At 50.5% G+C, this 23887-nt stretch overlaps 1 protein-coding gene across 1 annotated transcript; it reads right to left on the reverse strand.

Annotated features, from left to right (window-relative positions):
- Window positions 1-603: 603 nt before the first annotated feature.
- On the reverse strand, window positions 604-22702 carry MFAP5 (microfibril associated protein 5). Its single transcript, XM_077346079.1, has 7 exons — window positions 22518-22702; window positions 16307-16357; window positions 11971-12000; window positions 10238-10264; window positions 6915-7002; window positions 4171-4244; window positions 604-3809 (listed from the first exon to the last, which is right to left on the reverse strand). Exons 1-7 carry the CDS (start codon window positions 22576-22578, stop codon window positions 3688-3690), a joined length of 453 nt encoding a protein of 150 aa, XP_077202194.1. The 5' UTR covers window positions 22579-22702; the 3' UTR covers window positions 604-3687.
- Window positions 22703-23887: the final 1185 nt, after the last annotated feature.

Here is a 23887-nt window from a genome sequence, read left to right on the forward strand (position 1 = left end):
TCTCCCCCATTTCTATGGTGCATGGGAAGTGGCATTGGGACTGGAGTGGCACAGCCGTCAAGCAGAGCTGCCAGGGTCAGCACTCTGCCTGTGGTGCCAATAAGCGTGGCTGGGCCTCCTCCCTCCTGTCACCGCTGTCCTGGCTTACATTAAGCAAATTGCCATGGAATGGGGCCGGCTCTCTCCCACCCTGGGATATGGCTAGAAGCAGCAGGAAGGAGGTGAAGAATGGAAAGGCAGACCACTGATTGGCCCTGAGTAGAACAGTGCTCTCTCTCCATTGGGTGCATATCCCCACTGAGGGCCAATTGGAGGGTTTGGAACATTAAACCCATCTCCCCCAGGTCCCTGACTGACCCCGCTGGGTCTTCCTTGTTTCTCAAAGTGCACGGAAGCAGCACAGAGGAAGAGGCCGGGGGTGAGGAGGAGGAGGCTCAGATTGGCCTTCAACAGGAGAGGGCCTGCCCACTGAGGGTCAATCAGAGGCCTGGTACATCATGAGGTATGATGACAACAGGCGTTCTTGCTATCTGCTAGGAAGCCAAGCTGTTAGCACAGCCAATGGAAGGAAAAGAGGAAGAAGCCAACACTTGCACTACTCCATGAGTGATAGGAAATCAGTTTTCTTTTAATATGTTTGGGTATGCGTTCTATAAAATATAAAGCTTATGTAGTGCTTTTGTAGAAATTCCAGTCTATGAAGTACAAATATTGTTCTTCTATATAATTTTTACAAAAGTACAATATTGAAACATCAGAAGTTCCATCAAACTGTTTGTAGGTTTTATGCATTGATATATAACTATGTAATACATTCATACAATACATTTGATTTTCTATTTAGAGTGGAGAACAGATTTAAATTGATTATGAGTTCAGGCTTCTAACAAGTGAGGTGTACCAATTTCCCCTAGTTTAAAAGGCCCTTTCTTGCATAAAAATGAGGTGTTCTTTATATTGATAATATAGAGTTGTCTCCATTTATGAAATCTATTCATGTGCCCGTAGTAATAACTTGGCATCGTGCAAACATTTAGCAGAAGGTAAAGCTTTTTCCTGGCATGGAGGAAGTAATCTGCTTAACTGATTAGGTTGCCAACTGGTCTGGAGAAAAAGAAGTACCCTGCCTCTTTCATAGAGACTTAATGGGTAGAGACAGGATGCTGGACTAGATGGGCCACTCGTCTGACCCAGCAGGGCTCCTCTGACATTTTTAAGTGCTAGAAACCAGCAGACATGGAGGTCAGTAACCTCACCTGGAGAATCACATCCCAGGATAGTTTTTTTTCTCTAAGCCCAATTTGATTATCTACTTGACAGAAGTTAACAGCTGCTAAAAGCTCAGGGACAGATGCTGAGTACAAAATCTTGAGTGCCCTCTGAGAATCTCCTCTACTAAATCATACTGGCATTTTCTCCATTCAGGGGACGCCTTGCATGTGGGTAACCTCATCTGACTCATCTCCTCTGAGTTTTCGTGCCCCCTGGTGTCAGTTCAGACCTCGCTGCTCCATGGCTACCATTCACACATGCAGCTGGATCATCTAGTGCTGAGGAAGACCAAGTGGCATACATGCCCATGTGAATCTTTCGGCTGTGTCATTAACAACGTTCTCAAGGGAGGAGCCATGGATCAGTGGTAGAACAGCCGCTTGGCATGCAGAAGGTCCCCGGTTCAATCCCAGTTAGAAAAAGGGTCAGGAAGGAGGGGCCCTGGAAGACTTCAGCCTGAAGCTCTCGAGAGTTGCGGCCAGTCTGAGTGGAAAATACTGATGTCACCAGCCATGACTGTTTATGCACTGAGAACCTCATTGCCCCAGCTGACATGAAGGAGTACAAATTGGGGGCGGATGAGGTGCACCCCCGTGTGGGTGCAGGAAGAGGTGGGGCAACCTGCCATGACTAAAACTCCAGCCTGCAGCCCAGCATGAAACCTCCAGTGCATAAACGGTCCATGTCTGGAATTTACTCACATTAGCTCAGGGGTAGCTTCACCCACAGAGGTTGATTCCCCTCTGCTTGGGGGTGGGAAGGGAGCAGGGCCTTCAAAGCCACAGGCTCCCTGAACAGCTGCAGGTGCAGATGTGGCCCTGAAATCTAGCCTGTGGGGACTTCTCTGGTGCAAGCCTCTCAGAAGAAACCGGGGCTTGTGTAATGGATTGGTGCTCGTGGGGAAAACGCCTGTCCCTCTGGCCCATGGTGTCCCCCTAGCCTCCACCCCCAAATATTTCACAACTCCAGCCTCTGCGAGATGGCAAAAAGAGCCTCTTCCCAGTCTCACCAGGTCCCTTGTTGGAAACAGGGGGAGTTGTGCTCTGGATTATGCCAGGCTTTGTGGTGGGGATGGCAGCAGCTGTGGGACTTCTCTCTCGTATGGCCCAGCATCACACTGGTGTCTCTCGTGGTCCTTCCTCTTTCCCTTTGGTCTCCTGTTGTGACAATTAGGGGCCAGTCCTTTGTCAGTTAGTCCTATGATCTTCTCAAAGCACAGAATCAAACCAGAGCCCCAGAAAGGGAGCCAGGAGGCAAGGCCTGACTGCTACAAGGTCACCTCTCCAGGAAGCAGCCTAAGCCAGGATGGACTTGGGGGACACTCTTGGGGTTCATGGGGAGAGAGGGAAATCACAGCAAGGGAATGTGGAGTGGGAAACAGTGGCTCAGGAAGAGGCAGGCAAGGCCACTGGGAGGCCGCAACAAGGGCAGGGACAACCCCCTGTCCTCCAGGGCCCTGCTTTCTTGGCCAAGCAAACCCCAGTGCCCTGCCTCTGCGACCACTCAGCCTGGCCAGACCTGTTGAAGCGGTGGGGCCTGCAGAAGCAAAGGGACACAGAAATGGTGGGGAAGCTCCCGGACGGACATTAGTGGGCTGGGTCCTGCACCTAGGGCTGCCAATCTCCAGGTGGGGACTGGAGTGCTCCTAGAATTACAACTGAACTCCAGGCTTCCTCAAGGAAACAGCAGCTTCTTGAGGGCATCACACCTTCATTGAGCTCCGGCACCTCCCCAACCCCCCCCCCCCAATCTCCAGGGATCCCCTAAGCTCCTTCTGCCTCCCACTGCTCCTGAAGCCAGGAGGGGAAAGTGCATCCCAGTGCTCATTGCACATCTGTCAAGGCATGTTCTCTCCACTGGGGAGAAGATGCTAAGATTGCCCCCCAACCCCCAGGCTTGTCTTGCCTCCCTCCACCCCAGTGCTGGCCTTTGCCTCTGGCAGCCATGATGTCCCTGCTTCGCATAGCCAGTCTTTAGGCCAGCTCTGGGGTGGAGGGAGGCAAACCCCCCCCGAGGCGGGGCTGGGAGTGGACAACTTCTCTGCTCCTTCCTCCTTCCCTCCGACTGCATGGCTTGAGGTCAGTGTGGGTCAGGGTCAGGAGTCTCGGGTAGGGCTTCCAACCTTCAGGCAGTGCCTGGAGATCTCATGGCAGGACCACCGATCCCCAGGAAGAATGGCTGCCTCGGAGCAGAGGCTCCTCCCCTCCACGCCCCCCGGGATTTCCCAGCCCAGAGATGGCAGTCCCAAGTCTGGGGCAAGGGGTTGTCCCCGTAAGGGGCAGGCAGGCAAGGAAGTTCCCTGCCCGGGGCAGGCAGAAATAGGGGGGCAGGAAGTGCGACTATGTTGTCCCTAAAGGACTCTTTGGGCAAAGGCAGATCTCAGCTCTCTCCGGCATCATTCTCACAACCGGCGGCTCACTGAGCCTCGATCCCATTCTGAGGCTGGTCCTGAGTCCGTCGGCAGAGCGGTCCTTGAAGCCAGTTGGAGCGGCGCAGGCGGCGGCCAGGCAGTCCGGCCATTTGGCGGCAGATCTCCTCTGAGGGCCAACAGAGAGGGGCGGAAGGGGTTAGTCGTTTGACGGCCTCTCTATCCAGAGCCAGGCCAACCACTCTCTGACCCTGTGACATCCAAGCCAGGGCTGCGTGGGCGTCTCGGGCTTGGGCAGTGGGCCTCTGCGGGCAGCAGCTGCTCCCACCCACCTCGATGGGACACGGGCTGTGACATCCTTGGACCGCAGCGGCAGGGGGAGCAAGGGGAGGACTGCGGGGATTCTGGGGTCTTTTGCCAAGAAAGGTCCCTCTCTAAAGGAAGCCATCTTGAGGGCACAGTGGCTTATCTGTACTCCTTTCACAACCCAGAGGGCTGTAGGAGAAGTCCCTGCCAGGGTCTTTACTCACCCTGCATAGCTTCATCCTCTTTGCAGACAATTCGAGAACAGATCTCCTTGTTGATCATGTATGTCCTACGGACGCTGTCAACAGAAAGTGCAAGGATAACGATACTCTCAGAGAAAGGCCCCTCGTTGAATGGCTGCTTAGAAACACGAAGAACGAAAATATTGACATACGTTTTCAGAAAGCAAGAGAGCCGAGGGGCATGAAAGTAAAGCACAACTTCTGCTTAAATGCTACTGAGGAACATGTTTTTTGAGTGTGTGGGCCTCGCAAAGCTTAGGTGGCCACCCTCCAGGTTTGGCCTGGAGATCCTCTGGAATTACAACTGATCTCGCCTAGCGGGGTCAGCTGCCCTGGGGAACGTGGATGCTTTGGAGGGTGGGCTCGTTGGCACTGTGCCCCACTGAGAGCCCCGTCCTCCCCAAACACCACCCTCCACCGACTCTGCCCCCAAATCTCCAGGAATTTCCCAACCCTACTCACAGCCGTGCTGTATACTGTTCCTTTTCCAGAAAATGCAAAGCTGATCCTTTTTTTACAGCCCTGTTCTGGAATCTTTCGTTCTCTTAATTATAACCATTTTGAGAATTTCCAAAACTTGGGGGCTTGGCCCAAAGGGTTGCCAACCTCCAAGCATCACAGATCAGTTCCTCTGGAGAAAATGGCTCCTTTGGGGGATGGACTCTATGGCCTGATACCCCATCTAAGTTTCTCCCCCTCCACAAACCCTAACCTTCCAGGGCCCACCCCCAAATTTCCCAGCCTGAACCATGATTCAAATTGGGGCCTCTTTGGTCTAAAGCAGGGGTGGGCAAACTGTGGCCCTCCAGATGTCCATGGACTACAATTCCCAGAAGCCCCTGACAGCAAATGCTGGCAGGAGCTCATGGGAACTGTAGTCCATGGACCAGAACAGTTTGCCCACCCCTGTTCTAAAGGGACTCCTGAGCCACAAGGCTCTGGGTCAATTAAGAATGTGTAGTTTAATCACAAAAGCATAATGAAGGCAGCCAGCTGGAGTCTGGCAACCCCACAGCAAAGATTAAATATATAACCCTGAAGGAGTATGACTACTACTACTACTTACTACTACTGCTGCTATTATTGTAGTTGCATTTATTCTCTGCCCTTTCTCCAGAGATTCAAGGCAGGTTACAGCAAAGGTAAAATTACATAAAAATAAAATATAAAAGTGGAATAAAATTCCAAAATAGAAATTAAATTGTTAAATAAGTTTTAAAACATTTAAAAAATCAAAAGCCTCAGTTGCCTTGCTTCCTCTAAGAGATGGGGAAGAGGAGGGGGGAGGGTCATAGGAACCCTCCGGCAGATTGACCAGGATGTCCCAGTGGATTTCCGGTGCTCTTTCTGGCCTCAGCCCTAGGCCTGGCTGGCAAGCTCCACAGAATCGTTTAGGGTCCACGCAGAACTCAGATCTCGTTTGATGGCAGATTTGATGCATCAGCCACTCACAGAAATCATGGTTTGTGCGTAGGGAGGTGATCCTTAAAATATTGTCCTTGCTTTATTGAAATTTTTCAGCCTTGATTTTATTTGCCCCTGTTGTAGCTATTACTCTAGTCTCAGATGCTGCAATGGAATAGCTCAATTCAAGTTCCAAAGCACTTTTGAAACCAGCAGGGTTGGGGGCGGTATAAAGTTTTGGGAGTCAACGTGTCAGACTGGCGCACAGCCGAAAGAAGCTTTGACTCTCGACCACTCGTGCTGCGGAAAACTTGATGGTCTCCAAAGTATCACTGGATTCAAACCCACTTATTAGTCTATTATTTGTTGTACCTATTCTGAGCTGCGCTTTAATAGCTGCTTTGCAAATTATGTCATTGCTGGAGTTGGACCATGTGTCCCATTAGGGAGTCAGCTGGCTGTTGTAGGGGAGACACTGAAAAGGCAAGAAGGAGACAAGGTGGAGGAGAAAGTGGAGCAGGGTCTATAAGAGGGACAGAAGAGTACATGTTAAGAATCCTGCCTTGTGTTGTCTCTTTGCCTTCAATAACTTAAAAAATGAGTGCTTGACTAACTTGCTTCTTACCAAGCGTAGCCAGTTGCCCAGTATGGCAATTTTATCATACAGGAGGCTTTCTCAACCTGGGTTTCATGAAATCCTGGGGTTTCTTGACGGCCCTGGGAAGGTTTCCCGAATGGGTGGGAGCCAGTTAATTTATATATATTTTAAAATTTTATTAAACACTTATCAGGTGATATGCCCATATACAGTCAACTTGACCTGCCCCCCCCATGAATGATGGGCCTGGAGGGGGCGGGAAGGGGAGGGGCCCAGGTGGGCGTGGACACAGCTGGGCTTCCCAGCCATATGCTGCATGACTGCACCACTCCTGGGGTCTCTCAAAGCCAGAGGAAGGTTTCCGGGATCTCCCAATGGTAAAAAGGTTGAGAAAGGCTGCCATAGAGGCTCTACTGATTCCTAGAGCGACATGGTGCCACTTTTGGTTTTCTCCAGAAGAGATCTCACATCATCCTTGGCTCCCATCTCCTGCTGGGTGCCAAGCATTGTCAAGCAACTCTACTTTTTATGGGACCCTAAAAAATCAAACTGAGTGATTCCAAAGACAGCATCAAAGGATCTCTTTTGTATGATCTATGCGAGCCACGGAATTCCAAACGCCATCATGATGCATTTGATTGTGAAGGACATCTCCCCCAACAACATGGGATTTCTAATGGGAAAATTTGGCTTCTGTTGGAGAAGCCATAAGGTGCTGTCTTACCTGGTAACACACAGGTAGCTGATGCACTGCTTCACAGGCTTGTGGACTGAGTACAGCCGCGTGCAGGGAAACTGTTCTTCACGGCAGTCTGGGGGCAGACAGAGGCCATAGTCAAGATTCGTGTGCAATTTTGTTTTGTAGATAAATGTCATCTGGAGGGATCTTTATCAAAAACAGCTGCTGCAAATAGAATTGCAGTTGATCTTCCAGACCAGGGGTCTGGAACTGCAGCTCTCCGTATGTCCATGGACTACAATTCCCATGAGCTCCTGCCAGCGTGAGTGGGTGGGCAGGAAGGGATGTGCCAGTGCTTGTATCTTGTGGCCCTTCCTTGCATACCCAGGAAACTGCTGATTGCTGCTGTCTGATGGAACGTGGATTTCCTCCAGGCCAGGCTGAATTCTGGAGATTTTTTTTGGCGGGGGAATCACTTGGCCATGAAATTGGGGTCACTGTGGGTGATCAGGTAATTGTGATTTCCTGCATTGTGCTGGCTGGACTAGATGACCCTGGAGGTCCCCTGCAACTCCATGATTCTCCCCTCCACTCTAATAAAGACGATTACACTAAGCATTGTACCTCTGCCTCCTCTTACCTTCAGAGAAGGATGTAAGGACTTGGGGATCTCCATTCCTACTTGTTTCTGATGAAGGGAGCTCTGGCTATTAAAAGCTGATGCCCTGAAAATCCTGCTGGCTTCTCAGGTGATACTGGGCTTGAATCTAACTTCCCTTCTCTATGGGGCTCAGGTTGATGACAATAAAATACAACAGATACACTCTGGGCCACTGTTGTGGGGAGTCAGGTTACAATTATTGTATTACATTTGTGCTCAAGACTATGACCATTGCCTACCTATTAGTTTATGCTACAGAGGTGGCTCTCCAGATGTCCATGGACTACAATTCCCATGAGCCTCTGCCAACACAGTTTGGAGTTAAATGCCATGGGGTTCATTATTACTCATGAAGTTCACGATAGCATTGGAGCCCATTCTTGCAGGTCCCATCCGTCCACAGACAGGATTCAGAAAGAACTTCAAGAAGTGCCTCTCCTGGAATGTTGCTGCCTATTAAGGACCTATGAAAAAAGGCCATCAGCTTATTCCAGAACTCTTCCCCTTCCTCTTGGCCAATTCTGGCACGATAGAGCAGCTTGCCAGTTCATGCTAGGAGGGGTCCCACACAGGCAGCTTTTAGGGAACCCTGTAAAACAGAACTATTTCTATAATCATTTTAGATACCACCATGAATCCTGTCTGCGGATGGATAGGAGCTGCAAGAATGTGCTTAAATGCTATCATGATCTAACACTTCTTTGTTTCAGTGGGACAGTTAGAGACCAGCAAGAATTTGGCAGTATGAACTTTCGAGAACGGTATCTAGCTTTTATGATCATAGCATTTCCCCCCTCCAGACAATTTAATTTGCCTTGAGTCCTATTAGGGAGAATGGCAGGCTAGAAAGAATGTAAATAAATGTACACGTTTTAAATATATATGTACATATATATTCTATTTCATATAAATTAATTCTTATCATAGGCGTAGTCAAGCTGCGGCCCTCCAGATGTCCATGGACTACAATCCCCATGAGAATGAGCTCATGGGAATTGTAGTCCATGGACATCTGGAGGGCCGCAGTTTGATTACCCCTGACTTATCACTTGCTTTTCCTGGCATAAGGGGTCTTGATTTGGAAACAGCGCCATCTGCTGGTGCATGATTTCAGGAGTCTGCCAATATTGGGGGCCTTTTCGCACAGGGATCTTTGTTGCAAATTGTTTGCGGAATGAAAAATCGCCATTTAAAATAGTGGAATTCGTCGTTATGCATACCTGCCTTTGTAGTGGAATCAGTTGCGTTTTTTAGCGTTTCCCACAGGCTTCCGGTCTCGGCAGAAATCGCTAGAAAGGAAGCGCTATTGCCAAGCTCGTCCCGCCCCTGGCCGTCAAGCAGCCAATGGGCAGCTGTTAGCATGCTCCCAAACAGCCCCTTTCCCTTTAAGAAAGGTTTAAAAAAAAAAAAAACGACCCATAGCAACAAATCTAGGTAGATTCGTTGCTACGGAGAGACCCATCCAGCTGCCTAATGTGAGCTGTCGTTTGATTGTATGATCGTTTGCACGCTGCCTCGAGTGATAAAAAAAAAATCCCCCCCCCCCTCTCACGGGCCCGATTTTCGCTGGATTTATTTGTAAAAAATAAAGGGACTTTATTTCAGCAAACGGGCTTTTCAGTGGTTTGTGCTTAGTGACTAAAGGTGAAGGACTGAAGCCAGGGAAGCCTCTAAACAGAAAGAGGCTCGCCGGTGCGTTTATCCCCGCTCGCTCGGAGAAAAAAAAATGGCGATCGCTTCGCCGGAAGTTTGGAGGAGAGAGCCAGGGGGAGGGACTTTGAAGAACCAGCAACAATGGTAACGCACAGGTCTTTAGCGCTACTGTTGCAGATTGGTTGCAGGAGTGTATCGCTATCCGGAGGGTGAATCCACTTTTCTGGATTCCCCTGAAAGCGCCACAACGAAGCGCTTTTTGCTGATTGGTTTCAGGATTGTTGCAGATTGTCTACGACGTCGTGGGTTATGGCAAATTAGTAGCGTTTCCAAATAGCAACCATTCTGCTACTTTGAAGCCGTGCGAAATGGCCCTGGATGTAGATCTGGCTGACAAGAATAAATTTTTGTGTGGATTTCAGCCTTGGTTTTGATTTTGCATGGGCCAGCATGGAGAGGGCTGGTCAGGGTTGCCTGGCAGCAGAACAGAAAAGAGCTGGTGTGCCCCAGGGGAAAGGGGGGAGAGATGCTGGGGGGAATGGCATGGGGGGGAGTGTTGGGTTTCTCTTGAACAAGCAGGTAGGGTTTCCAGCTCCAGGTTCGGATATCCCTGGAGATTTTGCGGAGGAGGATGAAACCTAGGAAGGTTGGGTGTTGGGAAGGGGACAGACCACAGTGGGGTATAAATCCATCGGCTCCCCCCTCTAGGGATGCCAGTCTCCAGGTGGGGCCTGGAGATCCCCTGGAATTCTAGCTCATCTCCAGACTACAGCAATTAGTTTTCCTGGGGCAAACAGATGCTTGGGGGATGGGCTCTCTGTCATTGAACCCCAGAGAGGCCCCTTCGCTCCCCAGGCTCCATCCCCAAAGCTCCAGGGGTTCCCATCTACCCTCAACTGCTGCCTTCACTCTACCACACTGACGTCTTTAGAGGCTGATAAGTAAAATGCCATTAATGAGTAAAATGTAATGAGTAAAAGCCCCAGTGACACAAAGAAAATGCTGCTGAGGGGGGAGGACAAACTGAAGCATGCCGTGGCCAATAACAGCTTACCGGGTGCTGGCGATGGAGCTCCTGCAGCTGGAATTGAAGAGGGGAAAGGGTTATTCCTCAGCTGGCCACACTGCTGACACTCTTCCTCAAGTTCTGATGTTGCTTCCTCACTGGACATTCTTCTAGCACTCATCTCCCTTAAAAGTATTGGCCATCCAGCAATGTGGGATTCCCATATTAGACTTCTGAGAGCTGATATCTAGCCAGACCTCTTTAGCATTCTACCATTATACAACTCAAAAAATTAGTCACAATGTGATTCTCACAGGGTATGTGGAAAAACATACCTGCTACAGGAGTCCTTGGCCCATCCTTCTCTCTCATACACCCAGATACACTCACACACAGACTCCTCCCTCCTTCCGCCTTGCACCAGGAGGGCCCTGAGAGCGAACGGGCACGGCGGCTGGCATCCTGCCACCACAACCAGCAGCCATGTTCTGTGGTCCTCCGGCATCTCAGCTGGCTGCCCCATGGCTTCCTGCTTCCGGCCTTCTCTTTCTTTTCTTTCAACTACAACTGGAATGTGAACTGAATCTACTTGAATAAATGGAAGTTTATCCCTTTTATGGGGCAGTATACTTCTTGAGAGATTTATTTCCTGCATTCTGCATCAGAAGAAGAAGAAGAAGAAGAGTTGGTTCTTATATGCCGCTTTTCCCTACCAGAAGGAGGCTCAAAGCGGCTTACAGTCGCCTTCCCATTCCTCTCCCCACAACAGACACCCTGTGGGGTGGGTGAGGCTGAGAGAGCCCTGATATCACTGCTCGGTCAGAACAGTTTTATCAGTGCCGTGGCGAGCCCAAGGTCACCCAGCTGGTTGCATGTGGAGGAGCGCAGAATCGAACCCGGCATGCCAGATTAGAAGTCCGCACTCCTAACCACTACACCAAACTGGCTCTCATGCTTCTATGTCTGCACAAAACACTGATAGATTAACCAAATATCTCAATGAAAATGGCATAAATATTAAATCAACTGAGCTGTGCATATAAAGGTAAAGGTAAAGGTATCCCCTGTGCAAGCACCGAGTCATGTCTGACCCTTGGGGTGACGCCCTCCAGCGTTTTCATGGCAGACTCAATACGGGGTGGTTTGCCAGTGCCTTCCCCAGTCATTACCGTTTACCCCCCAGCAAGCTGGGTACTCATTTTACCGACCTCGGAAGGATGGAAGGCTGAGTCAACCTTGAGCCGGCTGCTGGGATCGAACTCCCAGCCTCATGGGCAAAGCTTTCAGACAGCTGCCTTTCCACTCTGCGCCACAACAAGCAACTAAAAGCAGGCAACAAATTTAAGCATCAGCAGAAACAACCAGAGAGCTCCAGGGAGGGGAAGGGCTGCTGCACGGGGAAAGAGGCCGGGGAGGTGGGCAAAGGGCCCCTTTGGCTGTTGTGGAAACCACCCGGACATTTTCACTCTCCAGCGAAAGAACCCTCTCAAGTGAATTGGAGCTTAGTCTGATAATAAAGCCATACAGGACTTCACTGTCAAAATGTCTAGCTCGAGAACAAATTTGTGCTCCTTTTGGCTTGCACAAATCAGGTTGATATGTGCTTTCTTTGCCCTATACTATTTATGACATGTGGGTCAACCAGCAAAAGAAGGTAATTTCTGAACATGTGTTTCTACCGCAAGGTGACAGCTCCATGCCACGTGTTGCCTAGAAATGAAGCCAGCTGATCAAAAAGCAGGTGAGTGTCTTTCCCTTTCCAAGAGAGCACCTGAGCTTACCTGCCACTGTTGCTCCAGGATCAGGTGCACCTGGAGAGAACAGAAAGAAGGTTAACGTGGTTCAAAGGGAAGCCAGAACACTGATTTGGTAGCATTCCTGGCTCGGCAACTGAACGTATAGTGATATGCTTGTCCTCATTAGATTTCACAATTTAGGCTGCGCCTAACAAACCAAAATCCATCTGTCAGTTAGCTCTGTCCCCAGCAAATGATGTGGAAAGGGGAAAGAATTAATCTGAGTTCTGTGAGATCACTAGATGGTTCTATGTTCTATGAAATACAGAGGTACAAATTTCACAAAATGCACATCTGTCAGCAGATCTTGCTCACGGATGGGATGATTTTTCTTCCCCACACAAAGACGTGTGGTATGGCCCCCATCTGGCAAGTGTGTCCAGCCCCTGGGGGTTCCCAGCCTTCAGGCCTTACCTCTGGCATCTTGTTTTCAGCAGAAACACTGGAGACTAAGAGCTAATTACACAGTACAAAGTCCTCAGGTGCCCTGTGTGTCTTCTGGGAGTCAAGATGGAGTCCCCCTCCTTGTGTGTAAAATGGCCAAGAAAGATTCTTCAACATGCTGATGGGGATTTTAGTATCTGCTTCACTGCTCCCCTGTCCCCAAGCAGACCTTCTTCCCCTTCCACGGTGCTGCCTGCATTCACAGCTTAATTGCAATTCTTACTTAATTGAAACTGGTATCCCTTTAATCCACATTCTGTTCGCTTTTGTTCCTGCACTCTGCACCGTTCTTCTTTCTCGGATATTCTCCTCCAAACACTACACTAATAAGAAAAAACAGATTGCTGAGATTTTTTCTTCCCTTTTATCCCCTGCACTGCTGATTGGTTGATTTCCAGCAGGATCAGCCCCTTTCACCTACAATGGTCCATTTAAGCCTTCATTTTGTCTGGGTTTTCATACTGTGAAGTCATTTTCCCTGCCCTACAAGCCCCCTTAAGTAATGCAATAAACACTCTTACCAGGGGTCTCGTCCTCCCTCCTCCCAGTCTCCACATGTGCTTCACACAGCGGAGGGTGGGGCTGGAGAGGAATGCCCTCCAGGGCTGCCCTGTCTCTGCTCTTTCCCTCCCAGCTTGGCTATTTCTTTTTTTAAGTGAAGGGGATGCTGAATTTCTTTTTTTATTAAAACCAGTCTAAGAAGCCATTGCTTTACTCTTTTAAAAAGAGAGAAAATGCCAGAAAACCTGGCACAAAGGTTTTAAACAGAGTGTGTTTTTGGTAGCTTAGTCTGTAGGACCCTAGCTTGGGGATCACAGCTCTGTGGATTCAAGCCTTGCTATGGACTTAATCCCCCCCCCCCCAGGCCTCTACTTTTGAAAAGTCCTTTTTTAAAAAGGGCCATTTTTTTTGCTTTTGAAAAACTCATGTTTTAAAAATGGTCCGTATTAAAAGCAAAAAAATAAGGACTCATATGGGAAAAACATTAAAGCAACCCCTAGACCAGATGTGGCGGCGCATTCTGGAACTGGGTAGGCCGGAAGAACAAGCCAGCCCAGCACAAGAAGCCATGGACTCCCTTGGGGACCTGCCACCTCTAACCACGGCCCCTCAGTAGCACCAAGTGGCCAAACAGTACCAAGCACCTCAGCAGCTCAGCCTGACTCCCAGGAGGCCGTGGCACCGATTCCAGCCCCAGAACTCCTTAGGCCTAAACGGACTCAGTCCACTCCCCGGTAACTCCAGGATTTTGTGTGTCACCTGCTTAGTAACTAGCAGGGGGGGGGGGTGTTGTATATGTAGACCTGTTGAGGACCTGAGCTTGAGGTCTGAGTCAGGATCGTAATCCTGCAATTGCAACTGACCAACGTGTGGCTGGATCCCAACTGCTGGATCCAATAGTTCAGAATGGAACTGACCAATAGTGTGCACTAGCGGTAATCTCCTATTGTTCTCATGGATACACGCTGGTGTTTTCGGAGGGTTGCTGAGTTTAGTTTTGGTTCTCTGTATCTTAGAGCTGAAATGAGCTTGCAGTGCCATGCCTCTTTGGCCCATGTCATCATACCAGTGGAAACTCAGGAAAAGTGACCAGCCATCTGGTCTGGCCTGGTAGTTAAAGTAGTAATTAAAGAGTTAATTTTGATATTAACTCTTTATTACAAAACTTACTCCATTGACTCTTTGCCATTTGGGTCCTTTTCTTATTTTTCTGTAGCAGTAAACTGGATCCCACCATAAATCTTTGCTAGCTAAGGTGTGGGGGTGGAACAGGACTTCCTCATACTCCCCACAGCAACCTAACACCATGTCATCACACCAGCATAAACCAGTACCATTTACTCGATACCTGCAAGGATTCACTGCAAGATTTTAAACTCGTTTGGGGGTAAAAAATGGTGTCAAGTAACAGCCAGATTTCTGGCAATCCTGGGCTTTCTCAGCATTCTCCTGTTCAAGCACTAACCAGCTGCTTAGCTTCTGAGACCAGGGCTGGTTCTGCACATACTTCTTTTTTTTTGCCGTTGTCAATCCTGCTGAATTCAGATCGATTTGAACTAAGGCCTTCCTCCTTTCTTTTTTTCTGATTTGAAACAGACTGCATTCTACACTTAATTGTGTGTCTGTTCTCTCCCTCACACTTGATTGGGAAGCTAAGAGGGGGGAGGGTAGCAGTAGTCATGAAGCTCCAGCTAACACTGAAGGAGCTCAAGGCTGGAGAGGGGTTTATTTCCTGCCGTTCATCCTGACTCTACAGCCAAAGCAAGGGGGGTGCTGTGAGGCTGCTTGTTTATTTTTCTTTTCCTGAGCAAGCAAGGGAGAGAGAATGAGGGGGGGAAGACAATTCAGAAGGCAAATCTTGGCACATAGAAGTGTGGGCTTGGAGTACATTCGCTTTAGAAATGAGGGCAGCAACCGGGAACCAGGCAGTCTTTGAACTGACGTCATGACCAATCAAGTGACAGATTGCTTCACTACATCAGAATTGGCAGTGTGGGGGAGAGGAAGGGAATTTATCTGGCAAAACAAGAACATCCACACTTAATACTGGGGCTTTCGGAGCAGTTTTCTCAAATGTAGCAACTTATATCCATTCCTGTATATCATGGGGGAAAGGTAGTGTCAGTGCGGAACAATCATAGACATTGCAGAGGGAAAATTTAAAGTGTTAAATATCAAAATGGAAATTGAATAACATGTAGATGACTTTTTAAAATTTGGGGTCAACGGGGATAAAAAGCCCAGTGCAGATTCAGCCCTGATGAGGTCATACAATCATTTGTTGTTGTTGTTAGATGCAAAGTCATGTCCGACCCATCGCGACCCCATGGACAATGATCCTCCAGGCCTTCCTGTCCTCTACCATTCCTCGAAGTCCATTTAAGTTTGCACCGACTGCTTCAATGACTCCATCCAGCCACCTCATTCTCTGTCATCCCCTTCTTCTTTTGCCCTCAATCGCTCCCAGCATTATGCTCTTCTCCAGGGAGTCCTTCCTTCTCATGAGGTGGCCAAAGTATTTGAGTTTCATCTTCAGGATCTGGCCTTCTAAGGAGCAGTCAGAGCTGATCTCCTCTAGGACTGATACAATCATAGGATCATACAATCATAGAGTTGGAAGGGACCTCCTGGATCATCTAGTCCAACCCCCTGCACTATGCAGGACACTCACAACTCTATTGCTGTAACCTGCCCCCCCTAGAACCTTCACAGAATCAGCCTCTCCGTCAGATGACTTTCCAGCCTCTGTTTAAAAATGTCCAAAGATGGAGAAGCCGCCACCTCCCAAGGAAGACTGTTCCCCTGAGAAACCGCTCTGTGTCAGGATCAGTGCCTGTTCTCTGCCATGATTTGTCTATAGACAAGGGTGACTCCATCTTGCCTGTATTTTGGTGTACCTCTCCTTACATACCATGTAACCCAAGCCTCTTCTCTGTTCCCATGTTATCATGCTTTGTAGTGCCTGCTTTGATTTGTTTGTACTTTGATCTCTGCCTGCTCGCTCTGCATATTGTAACAGCAACATAGTAACAGAAACCCTGGGGTGCCTGTGAGTGGCCTTATCTTGTCGCTGGCGCTGGTTGGCCCAAGGACACGCGAATTGTAGCACCTCTGGCAGGAAGCCTGGGATGGCACCTGGGAGAGGGATTCCCCTCCCCTGGGAAGATTCAAGTTTTGGGCAGGAGAATTGTATTGATAAACGCTTGTAATTCTGTTGTTTGGCAGATTTGACTTTCCGAGTTATAGTGACTAGAGTTAACTTCCATTAAAGCTTTCTTTTCAGAGAAGTTTGTTGTGAGTTCTTTTAGCACTTGACATTCTGACTGTCAGGATGTATTTACTGAGCTCCACAGCAATTTAGCCCATTAAAATGTACCTGTTGGATCTGGAGGGTCTTCTTGAGCCACGGCCACTGGCAAAAGCCAATCTAGAAGAAGAAAATGATGCCATAATTGGTACACATAGACATAGATGAGCAACTTCTCCCCAATTCCTAGAAAAAGATGCTCCTGAGTCCTCCCTAGTTTGCAGAGGGTTCATGGAGGAAGGGGAACAGGGGCTGGACATAACTCTTTTCCATCTCAGAGTGCAATAGAGCTCCTCCATTGGTAGCTTTTTGGGTTACTTGGCACTAGAGCATGGAATTGGCTGGAGGAAGCCAGGTGTGGGTTTCCAAAATGGCATGATCCAGCTTGTCCACATGTTTTTGTGGCTCATGATGTGCCAGCGGTATACTTATCACTGAACAGGTAGCACAAAATCGTTAAGTCTTCAATGCAATGCAGACAGGAGGTGAAAGTAAACTAGCATGCGAGAAAAGAAAAATGCAACCTTCCACCTGTAAGAAAAATGCAACCTTCCACCTTCAAGACCACTCAAGAGAGGGGGGGGGAGAGTGAGAAACATAAGTAGGATCTAGGGTTGGGTGTTTCGGCATCCAGAACGACTATTCCGGTGCTGGCTGCTTCGGGTGGGAATGGCCGCTTCAGACTTTGCCAAAGTGCCCAACCCTAGTAGGAACCGCCTCCTGTTCAACGAAGTGCACAACAAACACTGCATGTAAGATGATTTCAGGTACATAAAGTCCGGGGGAGGGGAGTTTCCTGAAAAGCTTAGGGAGGATGAAGAGGAACAAGTGTCTGGATTGGCTTTTGTAGGGAAACCCAAACAAGAAAAAATGGGTTGCCAGCACAAGGTTGGTTGTTTATTTATTTGTTTGTTTATTCATTATATATTTTTATACTGCACTCCCAAACAGTTCAGGGCAGTTCATAGAAAATACTGCAGGAGTAATATGTAGAACAATCTAAATGCATAACACAGTCATAAGTACCGCTCGGGGAGTGGTATAAATAATTGGTTAAGGGCTAAGTGGGTGGAGAGTGGGCGGGGCCGGTCTGGGTGAGGGCCCAATCAGAAGGTACAAAGTGCCTTCCGATTGGGCCCTCACCTGGACATGCCAGAGTTCCAGCCAGGAGCGATACCATAGGTACACAGGGAGGCCCTCCCCCCGGCCCAGAAGCACACCCGGGGCCTCAAAGGGACCCCGGGTATGCTTCTAGGCCCAGCGGGAAGGCCGCGCCACCACTGGGGGAGGGAGGAGGCCTTCCCACTGGGCCGTCCTACTATATACTTTCCTAAACCTCTCCCTTCCCTTTTGCCAAAAAAGCTACAATACCTCTGGCACAAACCCACTCTCCCATCCACCCTTTCTAGCACCTGTTATATTTAAACGGGCTTTAAATCTAGTCAACAATAAACTAACAGTGGCTTTAAACAGAATGACAACTCAAATAGAACAACCACTCCCAGGGAGGTCAGGCTGCTTTAGGTCATGGAGGAAGTGTCTGAGGGAGGATCCAGCGGAAGTTGTTGGATCGGTCAGACTCAAGTGAATGCCTGGTGAGGTAGCTCCCTTTTGCAGGCCCTGTGGAATTGCGGAAGTTCAGGCAGGGCCCCAATTTCTTCAGGGAGGTCGTTCCACCTGGTGGGGGCCAGGACCAAGAAGGCTCTGGCCCTTGTTGAAATCCGACGTGCTTCTTTGGGGCCAGGGAAATGCAGCCAGTTCTTTTGGGGGTATAGGCAGAGAGATGGTCTCTCAGGTACACTGGGCCCAGACCGCATATAAACTTGAAGGTAAGAACCAAAAGCTTAAGCCTGATCCTGAATTCAACTGGGAGCCAGCTGAGCTGTTGGGAGTACAGGTTGGGAAATACCTGGAAATTTGGGGAGCAGAGCCTGGGTGGACCGACTTCAGTGGGGTGTAATGCCATCTAAAACAGCCATTTTCTCCAGTGGAACTAATGTCGGGAAATCAGTGGTAATTCTGGGGGCTCTACAGGCCCCACCTGGAAGGTGGCAACCCTACTTGAATTGAATCAGGAAGCAAACAGCTGGAGACTATGCAATGAAAACACCCTGCAGGCATTTCTGAATACAACATATATTGTGGAATTTTAGGCCTCGGAGTGCCCATTGTAGGTGTCGGGCAGCTTGCTAGGCATTCATAGCCCCTTTCCCAAAACAGGGCCCAAGAATCTCTTTTCTGGAAAGCAGGAAATGCTCTGCGAAAGCCATCGGAAACTACAGGAATTTGCACAGTTACTTGGAGATGTATCTGTTGAATTTAGTGATTGGTCGGCATAGTGTTTGTAAAAAACACTTATAACGTTGCCCTGATTGCTACCAATCCCCCTCCCACTGCAGATCCCCACGAGGATATTCCTGAGGGCCCAACCCTCACTCTCTGGTTGAGTGGGATGGGGAAAACGTGGAGATCTTGGGGCTGGCGCCTAATGAGGGGATGGGGGTGGGGAGTGGGCAACTTCAATGCCACAGAGCCCAGCCTCCACAGCAGCCATTTTCTCCAGGGAGATCTGATCTCTGTTGCCAGATCTCCAGCCATCACCTGGAGCTTGGCAGCCCTAGATAGCAGCAAGGATCAGGATTTCAGAGAGCTCCCCCCAAAGGTGCTGGTACCCAGTACTGGTGAGTAGCACCACAAAAAAGAAAAGAAATCCTGCCTGGAGTCATAGCCTTCTTCAGGGGTCCCCAAGGTGGCCCCCATGGCACGTTCTGACACCTGTCCTGCTGCCCTGAGAGGATGGGCTGGGTGGGCATCTTGCCCAGCAGGGCTTCTGAATGGTCCCTGGAGATCTGATGAGTTGGATGGATTTTAACAAGTGGTTTCAGTGGCTGCTCTCACGACTCTTTTCCGGGGCCTTCTTAAAATTGCCCTTTTCCTCCTCTGCACCTGGACTGTGTCGTGAGCCTGCCCCATCGACCGCATTCTGTAAGATTGTTTGTTTCCTCTGATGCTCCCGGAACTCCCGCTGGGTTGGGGCACCTCTACAGGACCTAGGAGCAAAGTCCCTCCCATTCCCTCGCTTGCATTTCAAAGGCTCGTCCGGCCTGCAGCTTCTTGCTATCTCACTTCAAGGCTAGCTTCCTCTGCTAGCCAAAACACCAGATGGCTGAACTGTTTTGGCACCTTTCAATATCAAAGACACAATGGCCCTGTTTTCCTGTGTGAATGCCCGGTTCCCACCTAAGCCAAACCCTTGCCCCTTTCCCATAGGCCAGGTATATATTCCATGTAACCCCTCCTTTGGCGTCTCTGTCAAGATTCCTGCCTGCAAGCATATGCGATGTGTAGATCCTGAACTCTTCCAATAAATACTTTCACTTAAAGTTTGTGGCGTGATTCTGCGGGCTCTCAACTGCTTGGTTCCTGACAGACTGCTTCTGTGTGGTTGCACCCACCACCCCCTGTAGAATTCAAGAGGCTCCCATAGTCTCAAAACAAGTGGGGACCCCTGGCCAACTTCCTCTTAGCAGTGCCCTTGGTTTTGCTCTTCCAGTCATCCATCACCTATGCAGATTCTAGCTTTGCCAGGCCCTTCCCTCTTGTTAGATTTAGGGATGGTGCCTGGAGAGAACAGGGACCTCACTGGGGTGCAATGCCAGAGATTGCACCTTCTAAAACACCCATTTTCTCCAGAGGACCTGACTCTTTCTGGAGATAACTGGTAATTCCAGGAGATGCCAGGTCCCTCCTGGAGGCTGACATCCCTACCTTTGCCTCTTGTTGTGGGGTCAGAGGAGCTGCTTCCCCGAAGAAACAGAAGTGCAGCAGCCAGTTCTGACTGTGGCCTGGCCAGGATTCTCTGTTTGTGCAGCAAAGACAGTTGTCTGCAGACCTAAATTGCTCAAGGACCAAAGTTTTGCAAAGGAGCTGAGAATTGTTTCATGTATCCTATTTGGAAGTTATGGGGGAAATTATAAATCGGTGGCCAAGCTCATTTGCACAACTTGAGAGACATCACTTCAGAGGTGCCCCTGGCTTTTTCTGTATTTTCTCCTCCCAAATTGATGTCCTGATTACTGGACATTTCCATCCCTGAGACACTAGAACGCTAGCACTTAGCAGCATAGACCTGGGTGGCCAAACTGTATCTCTCCGGGTTTCTGTGGACTACACTTCCCATGAGCCCCCTGCCAGAACCATGTTCATGGTAATTGCAGTTCATGAGCATCTTGACAGCTACAGTTTGGCCATCCCTAGCATAGACACTGGTACTCTCACTCCTGATCGGAAAAATTCCAGAGTTTCGGGGGCAACATCAAATTCCAAAGATCAGGAGTGTGGACTGTCACTACCCACCACCTTGTGATGCCCAGTTGGGTATTTCTTGTTTGTGTTATTTTAGTCCAACCTTCTGTGCTAAGTTGGAGCAACTGGATCAAAGATGTACAAGCAAGCTAGTGGAAGGAAGAACAGCCAAGGCCAGGATCTCATAGGACAGCCTCAGCAAGAACTCCAAAGGCTGTCTTGCCCCCCCCCCCACACACACACACTAACCAGCCATGTTGCAGTGAGCCTATACTTGGGCTGCATTTCTATTCCACCCTGCCCATCAGCCCACAACCTAATGAAGCCATGCATATGGATCAGGAAGAATGCACTGCCCAAATTGCTCAGACATGTATGTTTCCTCTCATGCTTCTATAAAGGGCTTCCATCCCTGAATACGGAGGTCCTAATATTTGTACATAAGTGCTGTTAAGTTGAAACTGGGGTTGTACGATGCGGCCACCAAAGCAGCCGTAGCCACATTGCATAACCCCAGAACTTGCAACTGACTTCCAGCAGCCCCCAAGACAAGCAGAGAAGCAGCGGGATCTTCCTTGGGGTTTTCCATCCCAGGAGTTCCTTTGCCTGGCTTCCAAGACCTGCCTTCCCCCCAGGTCCTAAGCACTGCCTTCCCTGTATGGAGCATGATGGGCTCTGCACCCCACCCTTGGAACGAACACCAAGCTGAGAACTTCAAGGAGAACCGCAGGTTCACTTGCGCATTCCTGCACCCTGAATGGTTTCACCTGCTTCCCAACCCTGTCACAGGCCTCCTGATTTCTCCTTCTGCATGTCAAGATGCAATAAGAGGGCCAGAGTCCAGGGTTCCGTCCACACACACCGGATAATGCATTTTCCATGCAGTTTGCAAGTAGATCTTCCTGTTTTGCACAGGAAAATCCAGCTGCGAAAGCAGACCGAAAGTGCTGAACGAGTCCAGGAGCACCTTCAAGACTAACAAGATCTGTGGCAGGGGAAGAGCGGTCAGAAGCCTCGGCTCACTTCCGCAGAGAGTTTGAGATGGGTGGCCCTGTGAGTCTTCTGCTGCCAGGGTCCAGGAGCACCTGAAGCAGGGGTAGTCAACCTGTGGTCCTCCAGAGGTCCATGGACTACAATTCCCATGAGCCCCAGCCAGCATGTGCTGGCAGGGGACTCTTGGGAATTGTAGTCCATTAACATCTGGAGGACCACAGGTTGACTACCCCTGACCTGAAGGACTAAGCACTTGGGGGTGGGGGAGGGGCTCTTGGGAAGGACTGCTCCCTTCTTCAGGTACAGCTGGACAGAAGAGGTGAGCTGTGACTCCTGAAGGCTCCTCCCCTGACACAAATGTTGTCAGTCTTGCTCCTTGCTCTTTTCTAGGGCTTCATGTGCTTTGCTGCAAGAAACAGTCTGTGCTGAAAAGAAAAAGTTGCATCATCTCAGACTGTTATAACAACTGTTAATCATCTAGTTTTTTAGAAGGGCGGCGATGTGTTCCAAGCCGCTGCGGTTCACCCTGCCAGAAGCGGGAGTGGATGGGCCACCTGGAAGCCTCGCAGGGAAAGCGGCCCGCCACCCACAGCCTCAGTTCTCCTGCCAGGCTTTCTAGGGAGAAAAGAGTTGGTCCCCGTTGGTGGCCCATCCCATCAAAGAAGATGCCCCGCTTTTCTCTCCCCGAAGGCGCCTCCCCACCACAGGCACCCTGAGAGGTGGGGCGGGGGGGGGGGGCTGAGAGAGCCCTGACAGAACTGCTGAGGCAGAAGAGCCCTCGGAGAACTGAGGCTGGCCGCAGGGGAAGAGGCGTGAGGGCCCAAAGCCGGTGCCCCCGACCCTCCGCGCTGGAGCTCCGTGCTGCCTGCCTGGCTGGCTGCCTGGGCGGCGGAGGTGCCCTTTCCCGGCGCAGAGGGAAGCGCCCGCCGTGGCCTCTGCCGCCCCCGCCCGGCCTCCCGCCCGGCCTCCCGCCCTCACTCACCGGCGGGCAGCGCAGCCAGCGCCGCGAGGCAGAGCAGCAGGTGGGCGCCGCGGGCCGACATCCCTGGCGAGGGAAGGAGGGAAGGCAGGCGGGCGGGCGGGCAGGCGGGCAGGCAGGCGAGCGCGAGAGAGGCGCGGCGCGTCAGTCCGGCTCGCGAAGCCCCCCGATGCCCCCTCCCTCCCTCCCTCCCCGCCGCCCGGCCCCTTCCCGCTGGCGCCTCCCCGCGCCGGGCTCGCAGCCACCGGCCTCTTCACGCGAATGGAATGAGCCGCGGGCCAAGCGGCGCCTCCCGCTCCCTGCGGCCCCTCCAGGCGGCCCTCGCGAGCCAAGCAGCGGCCCTGACCGCCCCCAGGAGGCCCCGCTCGGCTGGTCCGTGGCGCCGGCGGTGCGCGTTCATGCCTCCAGTCGCCACGGTTAGCGCGGGTTTTGCTGCAGGCTCCAACACGGGAGTTGCACTCCCTCGGATCATCGACATTTTGTTGTCCCGGGGGGGGGGGGGAGGCGCCTTGCCTAGCACGGGCCTCCCGGAGACATGCCAGCCTGCGAACCCCTTTCCTGAGGTTCTGTGGCAGCTGGGCGGGGGGGGGGCGGGGGGCGGCATAGGAGATTCCTGATCATCCAAGACCCGTGCAAAGAATAGAGGGTTACCTAGGGGCTGAGGTCTACCTCGTAGGGCTGGCTCAGACGCCTGCACCAATGAAATCACGCCACTCCTTCCAGAACCACACCCAAAATCTCCAGGCCAGCCCTGGAGCTCCTAACGGAGGGGTACTCAAGCTGCGGCCCTCCAGATGTCCATGGACTACAATTCCCAGGAGCCCCTGCCAGCGAACGCTGGCAGGGGCTCATGGGAATTGTAGTCCATGGACATCTGGAGGGCCGCAGCTTGACTACCCCGCCCTAATGGACAAGCTGCGTATTGCGTAAGCATGAAAACCCCTTAACAATTGCACTGTGAAGTCCTCCAAGTTATACAGCATAGTGGGGGCCCTGCACAGGGCACATGTTCTCATAGGATTATGCCAAGCCGCAGCTGGCAGCCCCACAGAGGGCCCTTTGCCATGATCCTAGAAGAATTAGAATCATAGAATCATAGAATCCTAGAGTTGGAAGGGGTCATACACGCCATATAGTCCAACCCTCTGCTCAACACAGGATCAGCCCAAAGCATCCTAAAGCATCCAAGAAAAGTGTATCCAACCTTTGCTTGAAGACTGCCAGTGAGGGGGAGCTCACCACCTCCTTAGGCAGCCTATTCCACTGCTGAACTACTCTAACTGTGAAAGATTTTTTCCTGATATGTAGCCTATATCGTTGTACTTGTAGTTTAAACCCATTACTGTGTGTCTTCTTCTCTGCAGCCAACGGAA

Source organism: Paroedura picta, chromosome 7 (genome assembly GCF_049243985.1).
Source record: "Paroedura picta isolate Pp20150507F chromosome 7, Ppicta_v3.0, whole genome shotgun sequence".
NCBI lineage: Eukaryota > Metazoa > Chordata > Lepidosauria > Squamata > Gekkonidae > Paroedura > Paroedura picta.

Excerpts from the sequence above, each read along its gene's own strand:
- MFAP5 (XM_077346079.1), bottom strand. The coding sequence starts at position 22,578 with ATGTCGGCCCGCGGCGCCCACCTGCTGCTCTGCCTCGCGGCGCTGGCT. Across the intron at positions 12,001-16,306 it reads AGACCCTCCAGATCCAACAG|GTGCACCTGATCCTGGAGCA; the intron begins GTACATTTTAAT and ends TGTTCTCTCCAG. Across the intron at positions 10,265-11,970 it reads TCCTGGAGCAACAGTGGCAG|CTGCAGGAGCTCCATCGCCA; the intron begins GTAAGCTCAGGT and ends CTTCAATTCCAG.